Source organism: Lynx canadensis, chromosome A1 (assembly GCF_007474595.2).
Source record: "Lynx canadensis isolate LIC74 chromosome A1, mLynCan4.pri.v2, whole genome shotgun sequence".
In the NCBI taxonomy this organism is placed as follows: domain Eukaryota; kingdom Metazoa; phylum Chordata; class Mammalia; order Carnivora; family Felidae; genus Lynx; species Lynx canadensis.
The window spans coordinates 51229822-51248197 of record NC_044303.2 but is presented as its reverse complement, the minus strand read 5'-3'; the positions used below and the strand labels follow the sequence as shown (position 1 = coordinate 51248197).

The window sequence follows — 18376 nt, the reverse complement described above, 5'->3', positions numbered from 1 at the left end:
TACCCTGCTAGGAGACTGTGAGCACACTAAAATTGATACAGATACAGTATTCGTTTGGTGATTTTATTTATGAGTGACTGCATCACTTTTTCCCTAAAAGATAATACAAACATAATTAGTTAATCTGAATGTGTGTTTTGGGTATGCTTTGATTTTGGTTTTATTGTTTACATTTCTGTTACATGACTGTCTTTAAAGTATACATAACACTTTTAAGTATACGTATTTTTTTGTGGGGAAAGTTCCTTCCAGCATACAGACTGATCAACCTGCTTTCAATTTCTGTCTTAGGAGAAAGACACAAGAGTATGCGAACATCCACTCTCAGATATAGTGATTGCGGGTGAAGCCGCTCATCCTTTACCACACACATTTCACCGCTTACTTCAAACTATCTCTGATCTTATGATGTCTCTCCCCAGTGGCAGTTCATTACAGCAAATGGCCCTAAGGTAATTGTATATCTCAGTATTCTGGGTATGTTGGAGAAGAGATTTTATGTAGTATTCAAAGCTCGAGATGCTCAAAAGACCTTTTAAATACTAAGATACAAAGAATCTCTACATTATGTGAATGGTGCTTCCCTCATTACTGTCTTAATCTGGAATTTCCTCCTTGGCTCACACCTGTTTGCCTCTCTGTAAAATGAGGATAATACATTACTTAGTGCTCTAAATTACCCCAGTCTGTAACAGTTTTCCTCACTTTTGCCCCTCTTCTACCTCAAGTAACTTGTCTCAGTGCTACCCAAGAGTAGCAATCTTAACTGTCACAAAAGGGAGAAGGAGAATGAAATCTCAGAAACAGAAATCAAAATAGGGTTTTTGAATTGAAGAGAATTTTAAGAAAAGTGAAACCTCTGTTGTATGTAAGGTAGCCTAAAACTACCTTGAGGAACATTACCTACTTTTAAGTCTGAGACTGCTGAGATTTTCACATTACTTCTACATTGTGAACCTTGTCATCAGATCTTCACACTGGACCGCACGTATAAAAAATGCTCCACTGGTTTTTATAAACTGTAGATTTTTGGAGTGAATTTTGGCTACCCACATCCCTAAAGACTGGTAGAGGGGAGATTGTGTTTCCTCCTAAAAAGATTTTGAAGTACAGGATATGTTATATATCAGAGTATATATAACTCTGATGAATTAGTATAGAATTGTAAGACTAATAAATTTGAGAGGCTTGTTTTGGTTGAGGTCACACTTGTCTGTCTGCAAGATTGATTTATTACCTTTTTTGCTTCTGTACCCTTGACGTTCATGTATCCAGTTTTTCTATATGTAGAATGAGTGAACTTTCCTTAGGTCTTACCCTATTCCAAAGAAATTACCTTTATTGTTCACAAAAAGGCGGTGATACTATTCCCTGATTTTTTTTCTATTTCTGTTTTTTCCCCAGAATATTAAGATTTTTAAAAATCTTAACTACAGAGTGCTTTCCCAGGAATTCCTTAGGAATTATTTAATACCTTGCTTATACCTTTTTAGGTGCTGGAGTCTGAAATTCAAGCAATCTGATCACCAGTTCCTCCATCAGAGTAATGTCTTTCATCACATTAACAATATTCTGTCAAAATCAGATGATGGAGACAGTGAAGAAAGTTTTAGCATCAGTATCCAGTCTGGCTTTGAAGCGATGAGTCAGGTCAGTCATTGAAAGTTGTCCTCTGTTACCCTGTTAATATTCAACAATGTATACAAGCAGAAACTGAAAGTCACTCATAAACAGTTTGATTCATTTCATTTCTTATCTCACATTTTTTGTTTTATTATCGTGAAAGATTTCCATTTCAGTGTTGTAATAATGTAAAACATGTAATAATGTGAAAACATTTGTTTCTGGTAGGAATTGTGCATAGTAATATGCTTAAAGGACTTAACCAGCATTGTTGACATAAAAACTTCAAGCCGACCCGCCATGATTGGTAGTTTGACAGATGGTTCTACAGAAACCTTTTGGGAATCAGGAGATGAGGATAAAAACAAAACTAAGAACATCACCATCAACTGTGTAAAAGGAATCAATGCCCGCTATGTATCTGTCCATGTGGATAATTCCCGAGATCTAGGGGTAAGAAAGAAAACTTAATTTGTGGCTCATTAGTTCTTTTCAGACCTTCAGTTACCATGCCCTATCCTTCTAAGTTTAGCAAAAAGATTTTCATGTGGAATTTCACTGACCAAACAGCATTTTTATACTTCCCAAGTAAATCTTACGTCTAAAAACAGATTAATAGGACTAGGGGCACTATGGAATACCAGTTCTAAAAAGAAGCGTGATTACAAATACATCCTGGCTACAGCTAAGCAGAATAAATGTCTCCTCTGTAATTGCCTACCTCCATACCCTTGTTTAAGCTATTCTCTTGGCCTGGAAGTCCTCCCCTTAAACTCTGCCTATCAGATTCTCCCAAAATCTCAAAAGACCAGCAGAGAAATCCTCTCCCGGTACCTCTTCTATAAAAATTATTCTTTCCCTTCTCTACGTTCTTCTTTCTATTACTCTGATGGCACTGAATACACTTTGACTTATCATGTAATTAGCTTCCAATTTCTAGCCTTCACCCTTAGCTGTCTTGACGATGGTGGTGGGGTTTCCAAACTAACCTAAATGATCATAATTTGTATTCTCCCTAGCACTAGCCTGTTCACATGTTTCAACTGAATTAAGCACTCCTTTACAAAAGGCACTAAATAATGGGAAAAGAGTCCTGTTTACTTGAGTGTTAAGAACCAAGAAGACACCAGCTGCCAAACTCGCGTGCTTCTCCCCCCATTCCTGGGGAAGGATACTCCTTAGAGTTTTTTCCCTCAAAATGGATGTGGCTTGCTTCAGAGCCTGCTTCAGATTCTGTGTCTCCCTCTCTCTGCCCCTCCCCCATTCACTTTCTGTCTCTCTCTCTCTCTCTCTCTCTCTCTCTCAAAAATAAACATCAAAAATAATTTTTAAGTAAAAACTTAAAAAAGAAAAAAGAATGGATGTGGCTTGCTAATAGATACAGTATTATAAATCCCCTCTGTTGCCAAGCTGCTCCTATCCCATTCACACATTTCCTTTCCCAGGAAGACAGAGTGATGGGGTTGGGTCTTGGGTAACCTCAATAGAATGCCAACCTGAAAAGCCCAGTCTGCAGTCAGAACACTCGTCGCCATCTGCAGCCACCCCCAACTCCTGTCCATAAGTGCAGCTGCAGTGCTTCCGTGGCGGTGAATAAGAAGAAGGGGCGTATCTAATATAAGCGTACCTCCTTTTCAGAGCCAAGAGTTTCAATTTGTACAACTACTTTATCTTACTAGAAAGTCAGGTGTAATAAATCAAAACATTTTTCTAGCTAGAACTTACTGTTCAGTACAAAGTTATCTTTGACTCATGGTATATTTTAAGCCAGGACATACTCTCCCTCAGAACAATGATTCCAATCAGTTTGACATTTTTCCCTTTTAAGGAGATAATCATAGCAATATTCATTTTAAAATCCCCAGTAGATAAGCTGACATGTGCTTTCCTTTTAAGAAACCTCCTCTAAGTTCTGTGTATCCTTGAGGCTTATGTACCTGTGTGTCCCCAGCCTGTCTACCACCAGTGCCTTATACATGGCAGTTGTTTGAATTGCATCGACCTAGAGCGCTTAAAGTATGCAATGCTCCAAGGAATTAATGTGTTAATCTGTTTCCTGATGTGCTTTGCATAAAGCTTATTCAACCTTAAGGTCTCTGGCTCTAGAACTAGCATGATCTTTTTGGTACCTAATGACACTGAACTTCTGTTTGACATTTATTTTGTTTGCTAATGCTCCTTCCCTAGTGTGTCAAGAGGACAGAACCCATCATTCTCATATGTCCTTCTCCAAGGCTGTAAGACAGTCTTGGTACATTGTGATAGTCAAGAGTGTTTGTTAGGGAGTGGAGACAAGAGTGAAAGCAGAGTTGTTGGAAAGTCTCATGATAGAGATAGAATTTAAATCTTTAGACTTTGGATAGAAAGAAGGAATGCCAGGCTTTTCTTTCAGAGCCCATGGAGACTGAAGGTAGAATTTGTGAGAACGAGACAAGACTGGAGTTGTAAGAATGTGGTTGCTTGAGGGGCAAGGGGAGCACCTGGGTGGCCCAGTCAGTTAAGCATCTGACTTCGGCTCAGGTCATGATCTCACAGCTTGTGGGTTCGAGCCCCACGTTGGGCTGTGTGCTGACAGCTCAGAGCCTGGAGGGCTGCTTCAGATTCTGTGTCTCCCTCTCTCTCTTTGCCCCTCCCCCACTCATACTCTGTCTCTCTCTCAAAAAAAATAAATAAACATTAAAAAATTAAAAAAAAAAAAAAGAATGTGGTTGGTTGGGCAGATGGAGTGAGATCAGTTAGGAAGAATCCATGACAGACATACAGAAGAGTTGATGTGATATCAGTAGGCTGTAAGAAATCATTATAAATTCAGTAGCAGCAATATGGAAGAATAATTGTTGTGCATTGTCTGTTTTAGAATAAAGTTACCTCAATGACCTTCTTAACTGGCAAAGCAGTAGAAGATTTGTGCAGAATAAAACAGGTAATTAAAATTTTGTCATTAAATGTTACCTAGGGAGAAATTCTTCTCAGCCTCCTCTGTTAAATTCTAATTTCGGCATGCTACCAAAGTATTCTAGGAACTCATCTGTTTACAAAACATTAAACTGACAAATAGTTCAGATACAGGAACATTTACAACCATCCCTGTGCTAATAGCCGATAGTGTCCTAAATGCTCTCCTGTCACAATCGATTGTACTATACCTACAGTCCTCTACTCTGCCTCCTGCTCCCTTACAAAGAAAGATTCAGGGCACCTTAAAATGCATCACAAATCCCATTCACAATTAACACCTACACTTCAGGTTAAAATGTAGATTGTTGTCCTCTAGCCTGAATATCTGTCACAACAGTGCAACTAAATCCAGGCTGCAAGTCAATTTACAAATGAACTTTAGAAACAAGTTAGGTTGTATTTGGGCATTCTGTATAAACTCACTTGTGTTAGTGAAAGTTTATCAAAGCTGTTATCCCATATATGTTGACTACTTGTTTTGTTTTTCAAATCATATTGAAAGAATAAATTGAAATTTTGGATTAAACAAATAATAAATTTTGTTTAAAAGGCTAAAAGAATTTGGAGAAATACTTCTGTTCAGTGAGATAGTATTTATGCTTAATGATTTTTCTAGAAAATTGACATTATCAATTAATTTTTTCATTTTATCAACTGAATAGAGTCAAAAACCATTTCATAGTGCATTGAAATTTAATCCTTGAAAAGTTACATTTTCAGTGGAATCAGGAATCACAAATATGCAGTTACATATTATATAATTTTTCTTCAGAAGCAGAACATATTAAGTAACTGCACATCAAATATGCTTATCTATCTTTAAAAAAACAACAAAACATGGTTATCTTTAAATGGTGGTTAAATGTGAAGATGCACAAAACAGGACCTCGTGCTGATCTTGTATTTCTCCTCAGTCAGGTTAGGGAAAGGACAGTCACATGAATTGTTTTAATGATTTTACTTAACATAACTTGTGCATGGAAAGTAATCAGACCTGTATTTTAATTCTCAGCTCCATGTCTGACTGAGAATCCTTCAACCTGGGTTAACCTCACTTCATCTGTATAATAGCTACTGTAGTATTACTTATCCTCACCAGGCTTAAGTAAGATAGTCAGTGTGAAATAACACAGTAAACCTTAGTCTCCGTACAAGTCTTTGTTATTTGAGCTTGCAGTTATTAGCGCTAAGTCTAGGACCTTGATAAGAGAGTGATATGGCTGTATCAGGTTTCTATCCCTTTTCTGTTTGCTAGGTTGATCTGGATTCTAGGCACATTGGTTGGGTAACAAGTGAACTTCCAGGAGGGGATAATCACATCATCAAGATTGAATTAAAGGGCCCAGAAAATACACTGAGAGTTCGACAAGTAAAAGTCCTGGGCTGGAAGGATGGTGAAAGCACAAAAATTGCTGGCCAGATTTCAGCCAGTGTGGCCCAGCAAAGGAACTGTGAAGCCGAGACTCTGCGAGTGTTCAGACTTATTACGTCTCAAGTGAGTGTCCTCACTCCAGGTTCTGGCACACGATACACTGAAATCATATCTTCTGCAATGCTGATACCAAAGGGTAACAGAATACTTTGTAAAGCTTGTTAGAGATGGCTGGCAAACATATGACCCATTTTCTCTTCTTCTCCTAGCCCTAAACTCCTATGTTTCATTTTGCATTCATTAATTCTTAAAAGTAGTAGCGTATAGCAAGAACAGCATAGTAATATTATAAAACCTGCAGTATTAGCTCATGCATCCTTTAGGTTTCACACTAGTAATTACTGCCATTGATTCCTTCTCACATTCCTGTCTTTATCAGGTATTTGGAAAGCTCATCTCTGGAGATGCTGAGCCTACACCAGAGCAAGAGGAAAAAGCACTATTGTCATCACCTGAAGGAGAGGAAAAAGTATACAATGTATTTATTTGTATTCTAAAAATATTTACTTCCATTTTTCATTTTCTTTTGTTAAGTGAAATATTCCGTTTATTACTATGGATTTTAATGGATATGTGACATTAATTTCTATGAAGTTAATATTTTTTACTTTAATTAGGAGATGAAGAAACTATCAAAAGAAATCATCTGTTTATATATGATCTAGCTAGTACTGTGAGTAACAGCAAAACTTGGCTCTGTACCTTGGGCTGTAGTGTCAAATGTTAGGATTTGTAAAATTAGCTTAGTCATTTACTGTACTGTGTACGATTAATTATCTTCTCTTTCCTCCATTTCCTCCATTTAATCTGTTCTTCATAGTCCAGTTAAAAAATACTGTCCTCTCCAGGAATCTTCTTTATGATTTCCCCCAAACAATATGCAGTTTTTCTTCTGCTAAACTTCATAGTAATTCCTAGGACTCTCTTCTTGATTTCTTTCATATGTTGATTTGCACACATATCTAACCTCTCCTACTGAATCATAGTTTCCTAAAGACCAAGTACATACCTGATTTGTCTTTGTGTCCATGGCATAAACACACATGTGTTCGGTACATTTTTACTGGAGGAACCTGTTCTTTATGTTCTTGAAATTTCTTTTTTTTTGTGTGTGCTTTTTATTTTGAGAGAGAAAGATAGAACACGTGTGTGCGAGCAAGTGGGGGGACGGGCAGAGGGAGAGGAAGAATCCCAAGCAGGCTCCATGCTGTCAGCAAAGATCCCAACGCAGGGCTCAATCCCACGAACCATGAGATCATGACCTAAGCCAATATCAAGAGTCAGACACTTAGCCAACTGAGCCACCCAGGCACCCCTTGAAATTTTTTTAAAACTGCGGTTGCCTTTACTTATTTGGTCTACTCTAAAGCGCCCTACCCTAAAGGAAAACCTCATCTATTTTCAAAAAGAGAGGTCAACCCTGACTGGTCTCGATATTCTTATATCTTTAGATGTTACAGATAATCACCTTGGCAGCCCTTTGAAAGATAATTTCAAGGACTTACCTGGTCTAGCCCTGAGCCTTCTGATATAGTAATGTCTAAGTCATCTACATCATTCAGTTTGGGTTCTGTAGAAAATAAGGTTTTATAAACTCTGGTTGTTTCTTTCAACATCCTTTGGAGATACCATTTGAATGACTACACGACTATGTGACTATTCATTAAATCAGCTGAATTTTAACAAAATGGCAATTTTGTGCTAAATAATTGTGGTAATTGGTACCAAGCCCTCAGAAAGTTTGTGTCTGTTCTTAGATATGAAACGTTCACAGACCCCAAAAAAAGAAATCAATAGGGATACTATATAGCATATAATCAATTTTTTATGTACATAAAAAAATTGCACATGTCATAGGTTTTTAGAGTATCTTGAAAGTATTGTGCCCTGGAGTGGTCAGAGAAGGGTCTTGGTAGGTGCTGGATGTGAATTGCACCTAAAAGGGAATGGGTGAAAGTTAGATTGACAGAGGCGATGGGAGCAGACTCATTGAAGAGGCTGGTCTAATAGTAGGAGAGTATATGTTGGGATGCTAAGGTTGATGGGGAAAGTTAATGCTAGTGGTAAGATGCCCATGAAATAGCACAGTTGTTAAGAGAATCATTTTTTAAGTCAGGTGTTTGAAGTAAAATTTGCATACAGAAAACACTGATCCTTTTAAACTGTATTGTTCAATGACTTTTGACCAACATATAGAGCAGTAAAATCATCATCACAATGAAGTTTTAAGACACATCACTCAAAATTTCCCTCCTGGTCCTTTACAGTCTGTCCCCTCACCTCATGCATAGACCCTGGCAACCACTAAACTGTTTTCTGCCCGTGTAATGTTGCCTTTTCCCAGATGTCATATAAACGGAACCATATAGAATATAACCTTTCCATCAGCTTTCTTTCACTTGATATAATGATTCTGAGATTCATCCATGGAGGAGCATGTGTCAGTAGTTGTTTCTTTTGGTTGCTGAGAAGAATTCCATTGTATGGAATTAGCAGTTTTTGTTTATCCTTTGACCTTATGATGGATATTTGGGTTGTTTCTTCTATTTGGCTATTATTAATTAAGCTGCTGTGAACATTTGTGTACAGATTTTTGTATGGGGACACTTTATTTCTCTTGGGTAGATACCTATAAGTAGGATTGATGGGTTGTATGGTAAGTGTATGTTTAACTTTATAAGAAACTGCTCAACTTTTTCCAAAGTCATTGAACCATTTTACATTTTTACTGGCAGTGTATGAGATTTCCAATTGATCCACATTCTCAACAGTACTTGGTATTGTCACTCTTTTTAATTTTAGCCATTGCAGCAAATATGAAGTAGTATCTCATTGTGGTTTTAATATGAATTTCTCTGAGGATTAATAATGTTGAGTAAATTTTCAAGTGCTTATTTGCCATCTCCATACTTTATTAGTGAAGCATCTGTTCAAATCTTTTACTTATATTTTTTTATATCGGGCTGTTTGTATTACTGGGTTGTAAGATTTTTTTATATATTGAGGATAAAGGCTCTTTAGCCAGTGTGTTTTCAAATATTTTCTCCTACTTGGTGGTTTATCTTTCATGAAACAGAAGCTTATAATTTTGATAAACTACAGTTTATCTGTTTTTTTCTTTTTTTTTTTTTTAATGTTTATTTTTTGAGATGGAGCGCGAGCAGGGTAGGGGCAGAGAGAGAGGGAGACACAGAATCCGAAGCAGGCCTCAGACTCAGCTGTCAGCACAGAGCCTGATGCGGGGCTCGAACCTGAACTGTGAGATCATGACCTGAGCCAAAGTTGGACGCTTAACCGACTGAGCCACCCAGGCACCCCTGTTTTTTTCTTAATGACTTAGGATCTTTGTATCTTATCTAAAACTTAATGTCACAAAGATTTTCTTCTAGAAACCTTAGAGTTTTAATTCTTTTGTTTATAGCTATGTACCTTTTAAGTTAATTTTTCTCCATAAGGTGTGAGATAAGGATTGAGTTTTATTTATTTTTGCCTGTAGATACCCAGTTGTACCACCACCATTTGTTGAAAAGACTGTCCTTTATCAATAACAAATTCACCATAAACATGTAGGTCTATTTTTGTAGTCTCTACTCTTTTCCATTGATCTGTATATATATTCTTAAACCAACAGCAGACTGTCTTGATTACTGCAGCTTACAGAAAATCATGAAATCAGATTCCACCACGGTTCTGTTTTTAGTTATTTCGGCTATTCTTGTGCCTTTATATTTCCATATAAAGCTTAGAACCAACTTGGTAGTTTTTTCCCCTTCCGAAAAATCAAAAACAAAAAACCAACCTGAAATGTTATTGGAATTATACCAAATTGTTAGGTCAGTTGGGGAGAATGGATATCTTAGTAATACTGAGTCTTCCTATCCAGGGATGAACATGATATATTTCTCCATTTATCTAGATCTTCTTTAATTTTTGTCAGCAGTGTTTTTTGTAAGTTCAGTGTACAGGTCCTGGCCACTTCTTATTAAATTGATCCCTAAGGGCACACGCATGGCTCATCAGTTAAGCGTCTGACTCTTGGTTTCAGCGCAAGTCACGAGCTCATGGTTTCATGAGTTCAAGCCCCAAGTTAGGCTCTGTGCTGGCAGCACGGAACCTGCTTGGGATTCTCTCTCTCCTTTTCTCTGTCTGCCCCTCCCCTACTCACACTATCTCTGTCTCTCTCAAAATAAACTTTAAAAGAAATGTTTTTAATAAATTGATCCCTAAATAATTATAATAATCCCTAAATACTAATTGTTTTTGATGCTACTGTAAATGGTATTCTTATTTCAGTTTCCAGTTCATTTCTAGTATATAAAAATACAGTTGGCTTTTGTGTATTAAACTTCTGTGATCTTAAATTCCCTTGTTAGTTCTAGAAGCCTTTTTGTAGAATTTTTGGGATTCTCTTCATAGATAATCATGTTGTCTGCAAAGAAAGTTGGTTTTATTCTGCCTTTCCAGCCTATTTGCCTTAAATTTCTTTTCTTGTGTTAGTGCAATGGCTAAGCCTTTCAGTACTATGTTGAATAAAAGTGGTGAAATCAGACATCTTTGCCTTTTCTGGATCTTACTAGGAAGGATTCAGTCTTTCACCATTAAGTATAATGTTAACTATAGATTTTTTGTAAATGCTCTGAGAATTTTTATCAGAATGGATATTCTTATATATTTTTCTTTTTTCATTTTCTTGTATTCATTAAAGATAATTGGTATATTGCTATGTATATTAGTGGTTATGTAATATTAGCCTAAACATAGTTTATTTTTCTTTAATAAAAAGGAAGATATTAACTAGGGGAGTGATAACTAAAAGGTACAGTGTTTCTTTTTGGGGTGAGGAAAATGCTCTAAAATTAACTGTGGTGATGCTTGTACATATCTATGAATATACTCTAAGCCATTGAATTGTACATTTTAAATGAGTGAATAGTAAAGTATGTTAACTATATCTCAAAGCTATTTAAAAAAAAACTACAAAAGAAATTTAAAAGTAAGGAGATAAAGTAACTATCTAAAAGGAATTCATTTGTTAATGTATAATCTAGCTAGTGTTTCAAGTAGCAAAAGAATTATTCTACCAGTGTGCTTTCTTTAATCGATATAGGGCTGTCTTCTTCTATTACTTCTTTCCATCTGTTTGCTTTATTTTTGATTTTTTTCTTTTTCTAGTTTCAAAGAATTGAGATCTTTCTTTTCTCATATAAGTAATGGTGCCATTTTCTTAGCCCTGCTCTAGTTGAGTGTCAGAAATTTTGGTGTGTTGCTTGTAATATTTTCTCATTTCACTCAGCATTTCACTCAGTTCAAAATATTTTTTGATTTCCATTTTGATTTCTTCTTTGACCTCTGGATAATTTAGACATTTCTTGTTTAATTATAAATATTTGGGGATTTTTCTTGGGGGGGTAACTTTCTATTACTAATTTCTAGTTTAATTCATTGTGGCCAGAGAATATACTTTGTATAATTTCAGGCCTTTTAAAATTGTGAAGATTTGAATTCTGACTCATATATTTTAGTGAATGTCCACATGCTCTTGAAAAGAACATGAACTCTGCTTTTCTTCTAATAGCAGTTCAACTTAGTTGATAGTTTTGTTCAAGCTTTATTGAGAACTTTACTGATTTTGGTTAGTTTGCTCATTTACTTGTTCTTTTAAGTACAGGAAAAGTTTTGAAGTGTCCAGCTATATGGATTTGTCTATTTTGATTTTAGTTTACCTGGTTGCCAATCTCAGCTGTCTGATGGGCACCAAAAAAATGTATGGTTTTGTAGATTATCAGCTTTTTCTCATTGTTAAGGTGGGAGTTACATTCTCATATAGCTATCTCTGTCCTAAGAAATGTGAAACTAAGAGTCATTTTTATTCATAAGGTAAATCAGACTTTACCTTATGGGCTTGTTGTGAAGATTAAATAAGAGTATATATATATCTGATAACTATACATCTGTATGTCTGTAACTTAGAAGAGTTCCATTTACATAATAAGCAGTATAAAATTTCAGCCTTTATTTTTCTTCTTTGTTTCTTTGATTACTGGTGGTGGTAGACTAGCCTAATTTAAGAACACCATTATCATAGAGTTTTTTTAGGATATTTTCCTTTTAACTGAATGTCATTTTCTGAATTGTTCTTCTAACAACTGAATGTGGATTATCCACAGTTTAGAAATAGATCTAATGAAAGTGACGCAAAATGATAAATTAAAGAAGTTCATGAAAAGGTAGTATGCTTCTCTGAATTTCTTAAATTCAGAAATTTTGCTATTTTTATAGTCACCTTAGCCAGTAGTGATTTCTTCAGATTTTATCCTTCGTCTTAGTGTTGTAGACCTCAATTTAAAAACATATTCATCTTATAAAATAACCTTAATAGTTATTTATCAAGATACTTTAAGATGTCAAATATACAAATTTTATTCAAAGAGCCTGGGCTCCACCCCCCCTCTTTTTCTATGTAAAAGGCAACGTCAGACGCTGACCTGAAAGAACATATGGTCGGAATCATATTCAGCAGGAGTAAGCTGACGAATTTACAAAAACAGGTTAGTAAATTGTCATTTCAGTTTTCATTTGTTTTTAGGGTATAAAGTATTTTCCAAAATTTACGGAGACTTTTTTATGCTGACTCTTTTATAGTCCTGCAGAATGTGTCTGCCTTTAGTATATTGGCATACCTGCATCACTTTAAAGATTTTATGATTGTTAACTTTCTTACCTTGCTGCTCTTTGTTATTTCTCATTTTCAGGTAGATTGTTTCATTTTGGTGTCAAATATCCAGCTATATCAGATTTCATTTGCATTTTCTGTGTTCCTTTTCCCACTTTTCTTGTTTGTCAGTTGATTTTTTTTTTCTGAGCAATTATAGTGTTAACTAAATCATTGCTAATATTTTTAATTATAAGGAGATGGAGTAGTACTAGATTGTTCATATAATGTAGTACCTGGGTAACAAAAACTAGTCTTCCAAAAGTCTAATAAAATACCGGTTTTAAATTAGCCCATTATTTTAACTTTCAGCATCATTAAATCTTGCTTAAATAAATAAATTTATCTGTGCTTTATCTTTTTAACAGTGTTTCATTGAATCTTAAATGCTACCAGTTATAAAATGTGCTGTTATTTCATGTATCACTAAAAAACGAAAATTTGCTGCCAATTACATTGTGAATGCCATCAATTATAAAGCACATTATGAATAAAAATGTTAAAATGTGGGAGGAAAATATGCCTTAGAAGTGATAAAATATGGTAATTTGCTTTTGTTTGATGTCTCAAACCACAGGTATGGGTATTGGTAACTTGTATATAAATAGTTTCTACATAGGAGTTGATTTAAATATTAAGATTTTTAATCATAGTTCTGATAGTTTTCCTTAATTGTTTTTAAGATGAGCTAAGAGAATGGCATGATGGAGAATTAACTGGGAGAAAGAGTGTTAAATTGAGTATCAACTAATATTCTTGTCTCTTTTTTTTTTTTTTACTAGAAATAGTAAATCTGACATAAGTATGTTTTTACATTTTCTTCATGTTGTCTTTATAGGTGTGTGCTCACATCGTCCAGGCTATTCGCATGGAAGCCACCAGAGTTCGTGAAGAGTGGGAACATGCCATTTCAAGCAAAGAAAATGCCAATTCTCAGCCCAATGATGAAGATGCCTCCTCCGATGCTTACTGCTTTGAGCTGCTCTCTATGGTCTTAGCACTGAGTGGCTCTAACGTGGGCCGGCAGTATCTGGCTCAGCAGCTAACTCTGCTCCAGGATCTCTTTTCACTGCTCCACACAGCATCTCCTCGAGTCCAGAGACAGGTGACTGCTCACACCACTTACCTTCTGGCTTACTTTGTTCCTCAAAACATTGTTAAAAAATTACACTAGCAAAGAGATTCACCTTAGGGTCTTAGGATTTTTATTTTGTTTTGCTATTTGGTTTTTTGGATTATATTTTACCTCCATGCTTTTTATTTTTGACTCACTGTCATGAGAGTATGGAAGAGCAAAATATGTTTCATTTTACTAATGTGCTATTATGATAAAGAGTATTCTGTCTACTGATTGTCTTATTACCATGAGATGTGTGATTTTTCTTTAATCTTTTTTTAAATTTTTTTTTAATATTTATTTTTGAGGCAGTTGGCGGGGTGGGGGGGGGGGTAGGCAGAGAGAGAGAGAGAGAGGAAGACACAGAATCTGAAACAGGCTCCAGGCTCTGAGCTGTCAGCACAGAGCCTGATGCAGGGCTCAAACTCACAAACCATGAGATCATGACCTGAGCAGAATTCAGACGCTTAACTGACTGACCCACCCAGGTGCCCATCTTTAATCTTGACCAAATAAAAGACCTGTCTTTTTCTTGCTTCCCTGGAGGGGTAATTACCACTTGAGAAATTAAAAATAGTGTTTAAGTCTTATATTTCTGTCCTTCTCAAAGCTTTTGAAGTCGTAGAAGGGCAGCAAGGCGCATTATACAAATGAAAACTTTAGAATACCAGTCTTTAAGAGGAATTCTTTCCTTTCATTTTTCTTATCAGGTAACCTCCCTACTAAGACGGGTGTTGCCTGAAGTGACTCCTAATCGTCTGGCCAGCATCATAGGAGTGAAATCCCTCCCTCCAGCAGATATCAGTGATATCATTCACTCAACAGAGAAAGGAGATTGGAATAAACTAGGTATCTTGGACATGTTTCTAGGATGTATTGCCAAAGCACTCACAGTTCAGCTAAAAGCCAAAGGAACTACCATCACAGGAACAGCTGGTACCACTGTGGGCAAAGGTGTTACAACAGTTACTCTTCCAATGATTTTCAATTCCAGGTTGGTCATTGCATCTGTTTTAGTACTAAAATAGAGCAGAGTGAGCTACTATTTGGAGAATTAAGACAAGATTTCGAATTCTACTTGTTTGCTTGTTCACCAAATAGGAACCATAAACAACTAATCCATGTATGAAAGAGAGTTATATATATAATACAAGTGTCCTTTCAAGTTAGTGGGGAAAGGAAGGTGTACTGAATATGATATTGGAATGCTTCTCGTGTAAAAAAAAGATATTGAAGGCCCCTATCTCACACCATATACAAAAGTAAATTTGAGATCAGTTAAAACTTTATGTATTTTTCTTTTAACACTCCACTAGGACAAATTATAGAAGAATATTTCTGTAATCTTCAATCCAGAAAGACCTTAAAACTCGGAACCAAAAAGTCACAGAGGAAAAGATTCACAAATTTGGCTACATAAGAATGAAAGTGAACTGATAGACAGTAATATTAAATTTTTTTTTAAATATAACTGACCTGAAAAAAGTATTTAACACCTATATAGTAGAGAATGAATTATTAGTCATAATATTTTTTAAATGACTACAAATCAATAAGAAAAGACAAACAACTGATAAGAAAATATATAATGAACAGTTAGTCCTGAGATAAACAATAGGAAAATATCTTTGTTTTGGCAGCATTATGAAGAAATAGGCATTATGACATCTAATATAGATTGCTACAGCCTTTTCGGATGTCAGTTTAATAACATATCACTGTATTTAAAATATGCTTATCCTTTGACCTACCAATTCTACTTCTAGAACTGTTTCCCTCAAAAATGTTTATACCTATGGACAAAGATATGTGCAAGGAAGTTCATTGCAGAGGTGTGTGTAATGCAGAAAATTAGACATCTGGAACAGTACTAGTCAAAGAATCAGTCCATGAGATTAAGCAAATAACACTAGAATATAAATCAGTGTACTGCTTTCTTCATCCAGATAGTCTTGCAAAGAAAAAAAAAATGTCAGCTGAAATAAACAGTAGTGTGATACCCACTGATACAGTTGACATATTCTGGTGCAAGCCCTCAATATCTCTGTGGATTGGTAACAAATAGTTTGTGATCTGTGGATATACTTTGAACAGCAATGTTCTAGAAGTTGCAAGATACAAAAATTATATATAAACAAATATTTGGAAGGGAACATGTATCAGAATAGCTACTCTCTCGGGGTTGAAGAGAAGATTATGAATAATGTTTTGATTAATTTCTTTTTAAAATACTTTGAATCATTTAAAAAATTAAGATACATGCTGACATAGCAGTTTTCTTTGTATTTATTTGTAACTATCACTGAATGTTTTGCAAATGCTGACTTTTCTTTGTAGTTATGTTCGAAGAGGTGAAAGCCATTGGTGGATGAAGGGCTCAACTCCTACCCAGATCTCAGAGATCATCATTAAACTTATTAAGGATATGGCAGCAGTGAGTTCCCATCCTTCTGATCATTATGTCAATGAAGTGCAATAGAAATCTGATTAAAACAGGCAGCTTGTTCTACTACATTAATAGCAGAAGTACATTAGTGTTATTTTGCTTTACTTAAAGCCTCTGTTTAGTAGGTTAACACACCCATTTGTCTTTTCGTTCAGTGATATGTTTTTTGTGTAAACTTCATTTCAAGCTTCCCAATTAATTTACTTAAGAAACTAAACTTTAAAACTTAAAAAATAAAATATACTTTTTGAGCTCTACAAATAAGCCAGAAACCAAAAACCTAAAAGAAAAACAGGGCTCCCTGATGTGATAATTTCTCATTCTTTTTAGTTCTCTCCTGGTTTACAAAACTTTTACTCTTCTTTATTAATATACTCTAGTACTGTCTTTAGATGTTGGCTATTCAGGGAGATCTGGGAGTGTGGAGGAAAGGAAACTGTTTCTCCAGAGTACATGGCTCTTACTGTTTACTCCATATTGCTAGTTTCCTCACATTCCGTTATATTTCCAGGCTGAGGGGGGCAAGGTGCTGTGGAGTGTGGGCTCCTGAGAGGCAGACCAGACAGAAGGCATTTTGGAGGAGGAGGTGGAGAAGGAAATGCCCTTTGTTTTGTTTTGTTTTTTAGAAAAAGAGAGAGCACCCAGCAGGGGAGAGGGGAAAGGGAGAGAGAGAGAGAATGAATGAATGAATGAATGAATGAGGGAGAGAGACTCTCAAGCAGGCTCCACACCCAGCGCAGAGCCAGATGCAGGACTCGACCCCATGACCCTGGGATCGTGACCTGAGCCAAAATCAAGAATCGGACGCTCAGTCGACTGCGCCACCCAGGCGCCCATGGAACTGCTCTTTTAAGAAATTGATAGCATGTGCGGGGCGCACCTGGGTGGTTCAGTCGGTTGAGCATCCGACTTTGGCTCAGGTCATGATCTCACGGTTCGTGAGTTCGAGCCCCGCATCGGGCTCTGTGCTGACAGCTTGGGTCCTGGAGCCTGCTTCAGATTCTGTGTCTCCGTCTCTCTCTGCTCCTCCCCTGCTCACACTCTGTCTCTCTCTCAAAAATAAATAAAGATCAAAAAAAAAAATTTAAAGAAATTAATAGCAAGTGGATGAGAGGCTAGAAAGGATATTCTGGGGAAATATGAAGTTCTGTCATTTTTCCCAACGGCAAGGACATTTCCTCAATCGGAGAAATGGAGAGCTTTCTCATTTTTTCAACTAGTCTTTCTCAGGCTGTTGACTGGATAAAAATATTTATGAAAATTATTTAGGAACACCTAAATTCTATAGTAAGTGTTTATATTCAGCAAAAATCAAGTTAGCAAATAAAGTAGTTATAATTTAAACACATTTATGCTCGGGTTGTAGTAATATTCATCTGAAAGCACTTAGCTTAGCAATATGAATTTTGTGTTAAATAACAAGGCTTCATAATCGAAATTTCTCAACCGTAGATACCTTAGTACCTCTGTTATGTTTTTACCTAAATGTAAGAGGAAATACCTTTGAGCTCCATAGGAGAAGAGTATTGAGACCTAATTTCTTATTGGCTTTTCACTCATTAAAATAGTGATTAGAAGTTGAGTTTTTCATAGAGTTGTGATGGATTTTTATTTCGAAAGTATGGCCCTTGATCTAAAGTTGCATTAACAAATAAATCTTTCCTTTTTCTTGAGAGCTGTTATTTAAGAGAAGAGAATTTACTAGTATGAGTATACATTTCTGGTTGCTTATTAAACTATTCTCTCCTGCTCAATAGGGTCATCTGTCTGAAGCATGGTCCCGAGTGACAAAAAATGCCATCGCAGAAACCATCATTGCCTTGACCAAGATGGAGGAAGAATTTAGATCTCCAGTGAGATGTATTGCAACAACTAGGGTACGAGGTTTTTTTCATTTTATTGTTGCATGTTCTTTTTCCATAATAGGTTTGATTAAACTTAAATCAATAAGTCAGCTTAATCCAATTTTTTTGACCAAATATTCTATTTATTAAAAAAGTGTGAGGGGCGCCTGGGTGGCGCAGTCGGTTAAGCGTCCGACTTCAGCCAGGTCACGATCTCGCGGTCCGGGAGTTCGAGCCCCGCGTC

At 36.0% G+C, this 18376-nt stretch overlaps 1 protein-coding gene across 8 annotated transcripts in view; it reads left to right on the top strand.

Annotated features, from left to right (window-relative positions):
- The window catches only part of MYCBP2 (MYC binding protein 2), a 283331-nt gene that overhangs the window by 247612 nt on the left and 17343 nt on the right, over nt 1-18376 (top strand). For 7 of the 8 annotated variants that reach the window (XM_030312209.1, XM_030312183.1, XM_030312194.1 and 4 more), the window contains 11 exons: nt 292-452; nt 1494-1650; nt 1852-2076; nt 4481-4546; nt 5837-6076; nt 6393-6491; nt 12481-12561; nt 13564-13830; nt 14553-14836; nt 16180-16276; nt 18046-18165. In XM_030312209.1, the coding sequence (XP_030168069.1) occupies nt 292-452; nt 1494-1650; nt 1852-2076; nt 4481-4546; nt 5837-6076; nt 6393-6491; nt 12481-12561; nt 13564-13830; nt 14553-14836; nt 16180-16276; nt 18046-18165 (1797 nt within the window). The remainder of the gene's footprint in view (nt 1-291; nt 453-1493; nt 1651-1851; nt 2077-4480; nt 4547-5836; nt 6077-6392; nt 6492-12480; nt 12562-13563; nt 13831-14552; nt 14837-16179; nt 16277-18045; nt 18166-18376) is intronic. The other variant, XM_030312235.1, reaches the window with a different exon arrangement.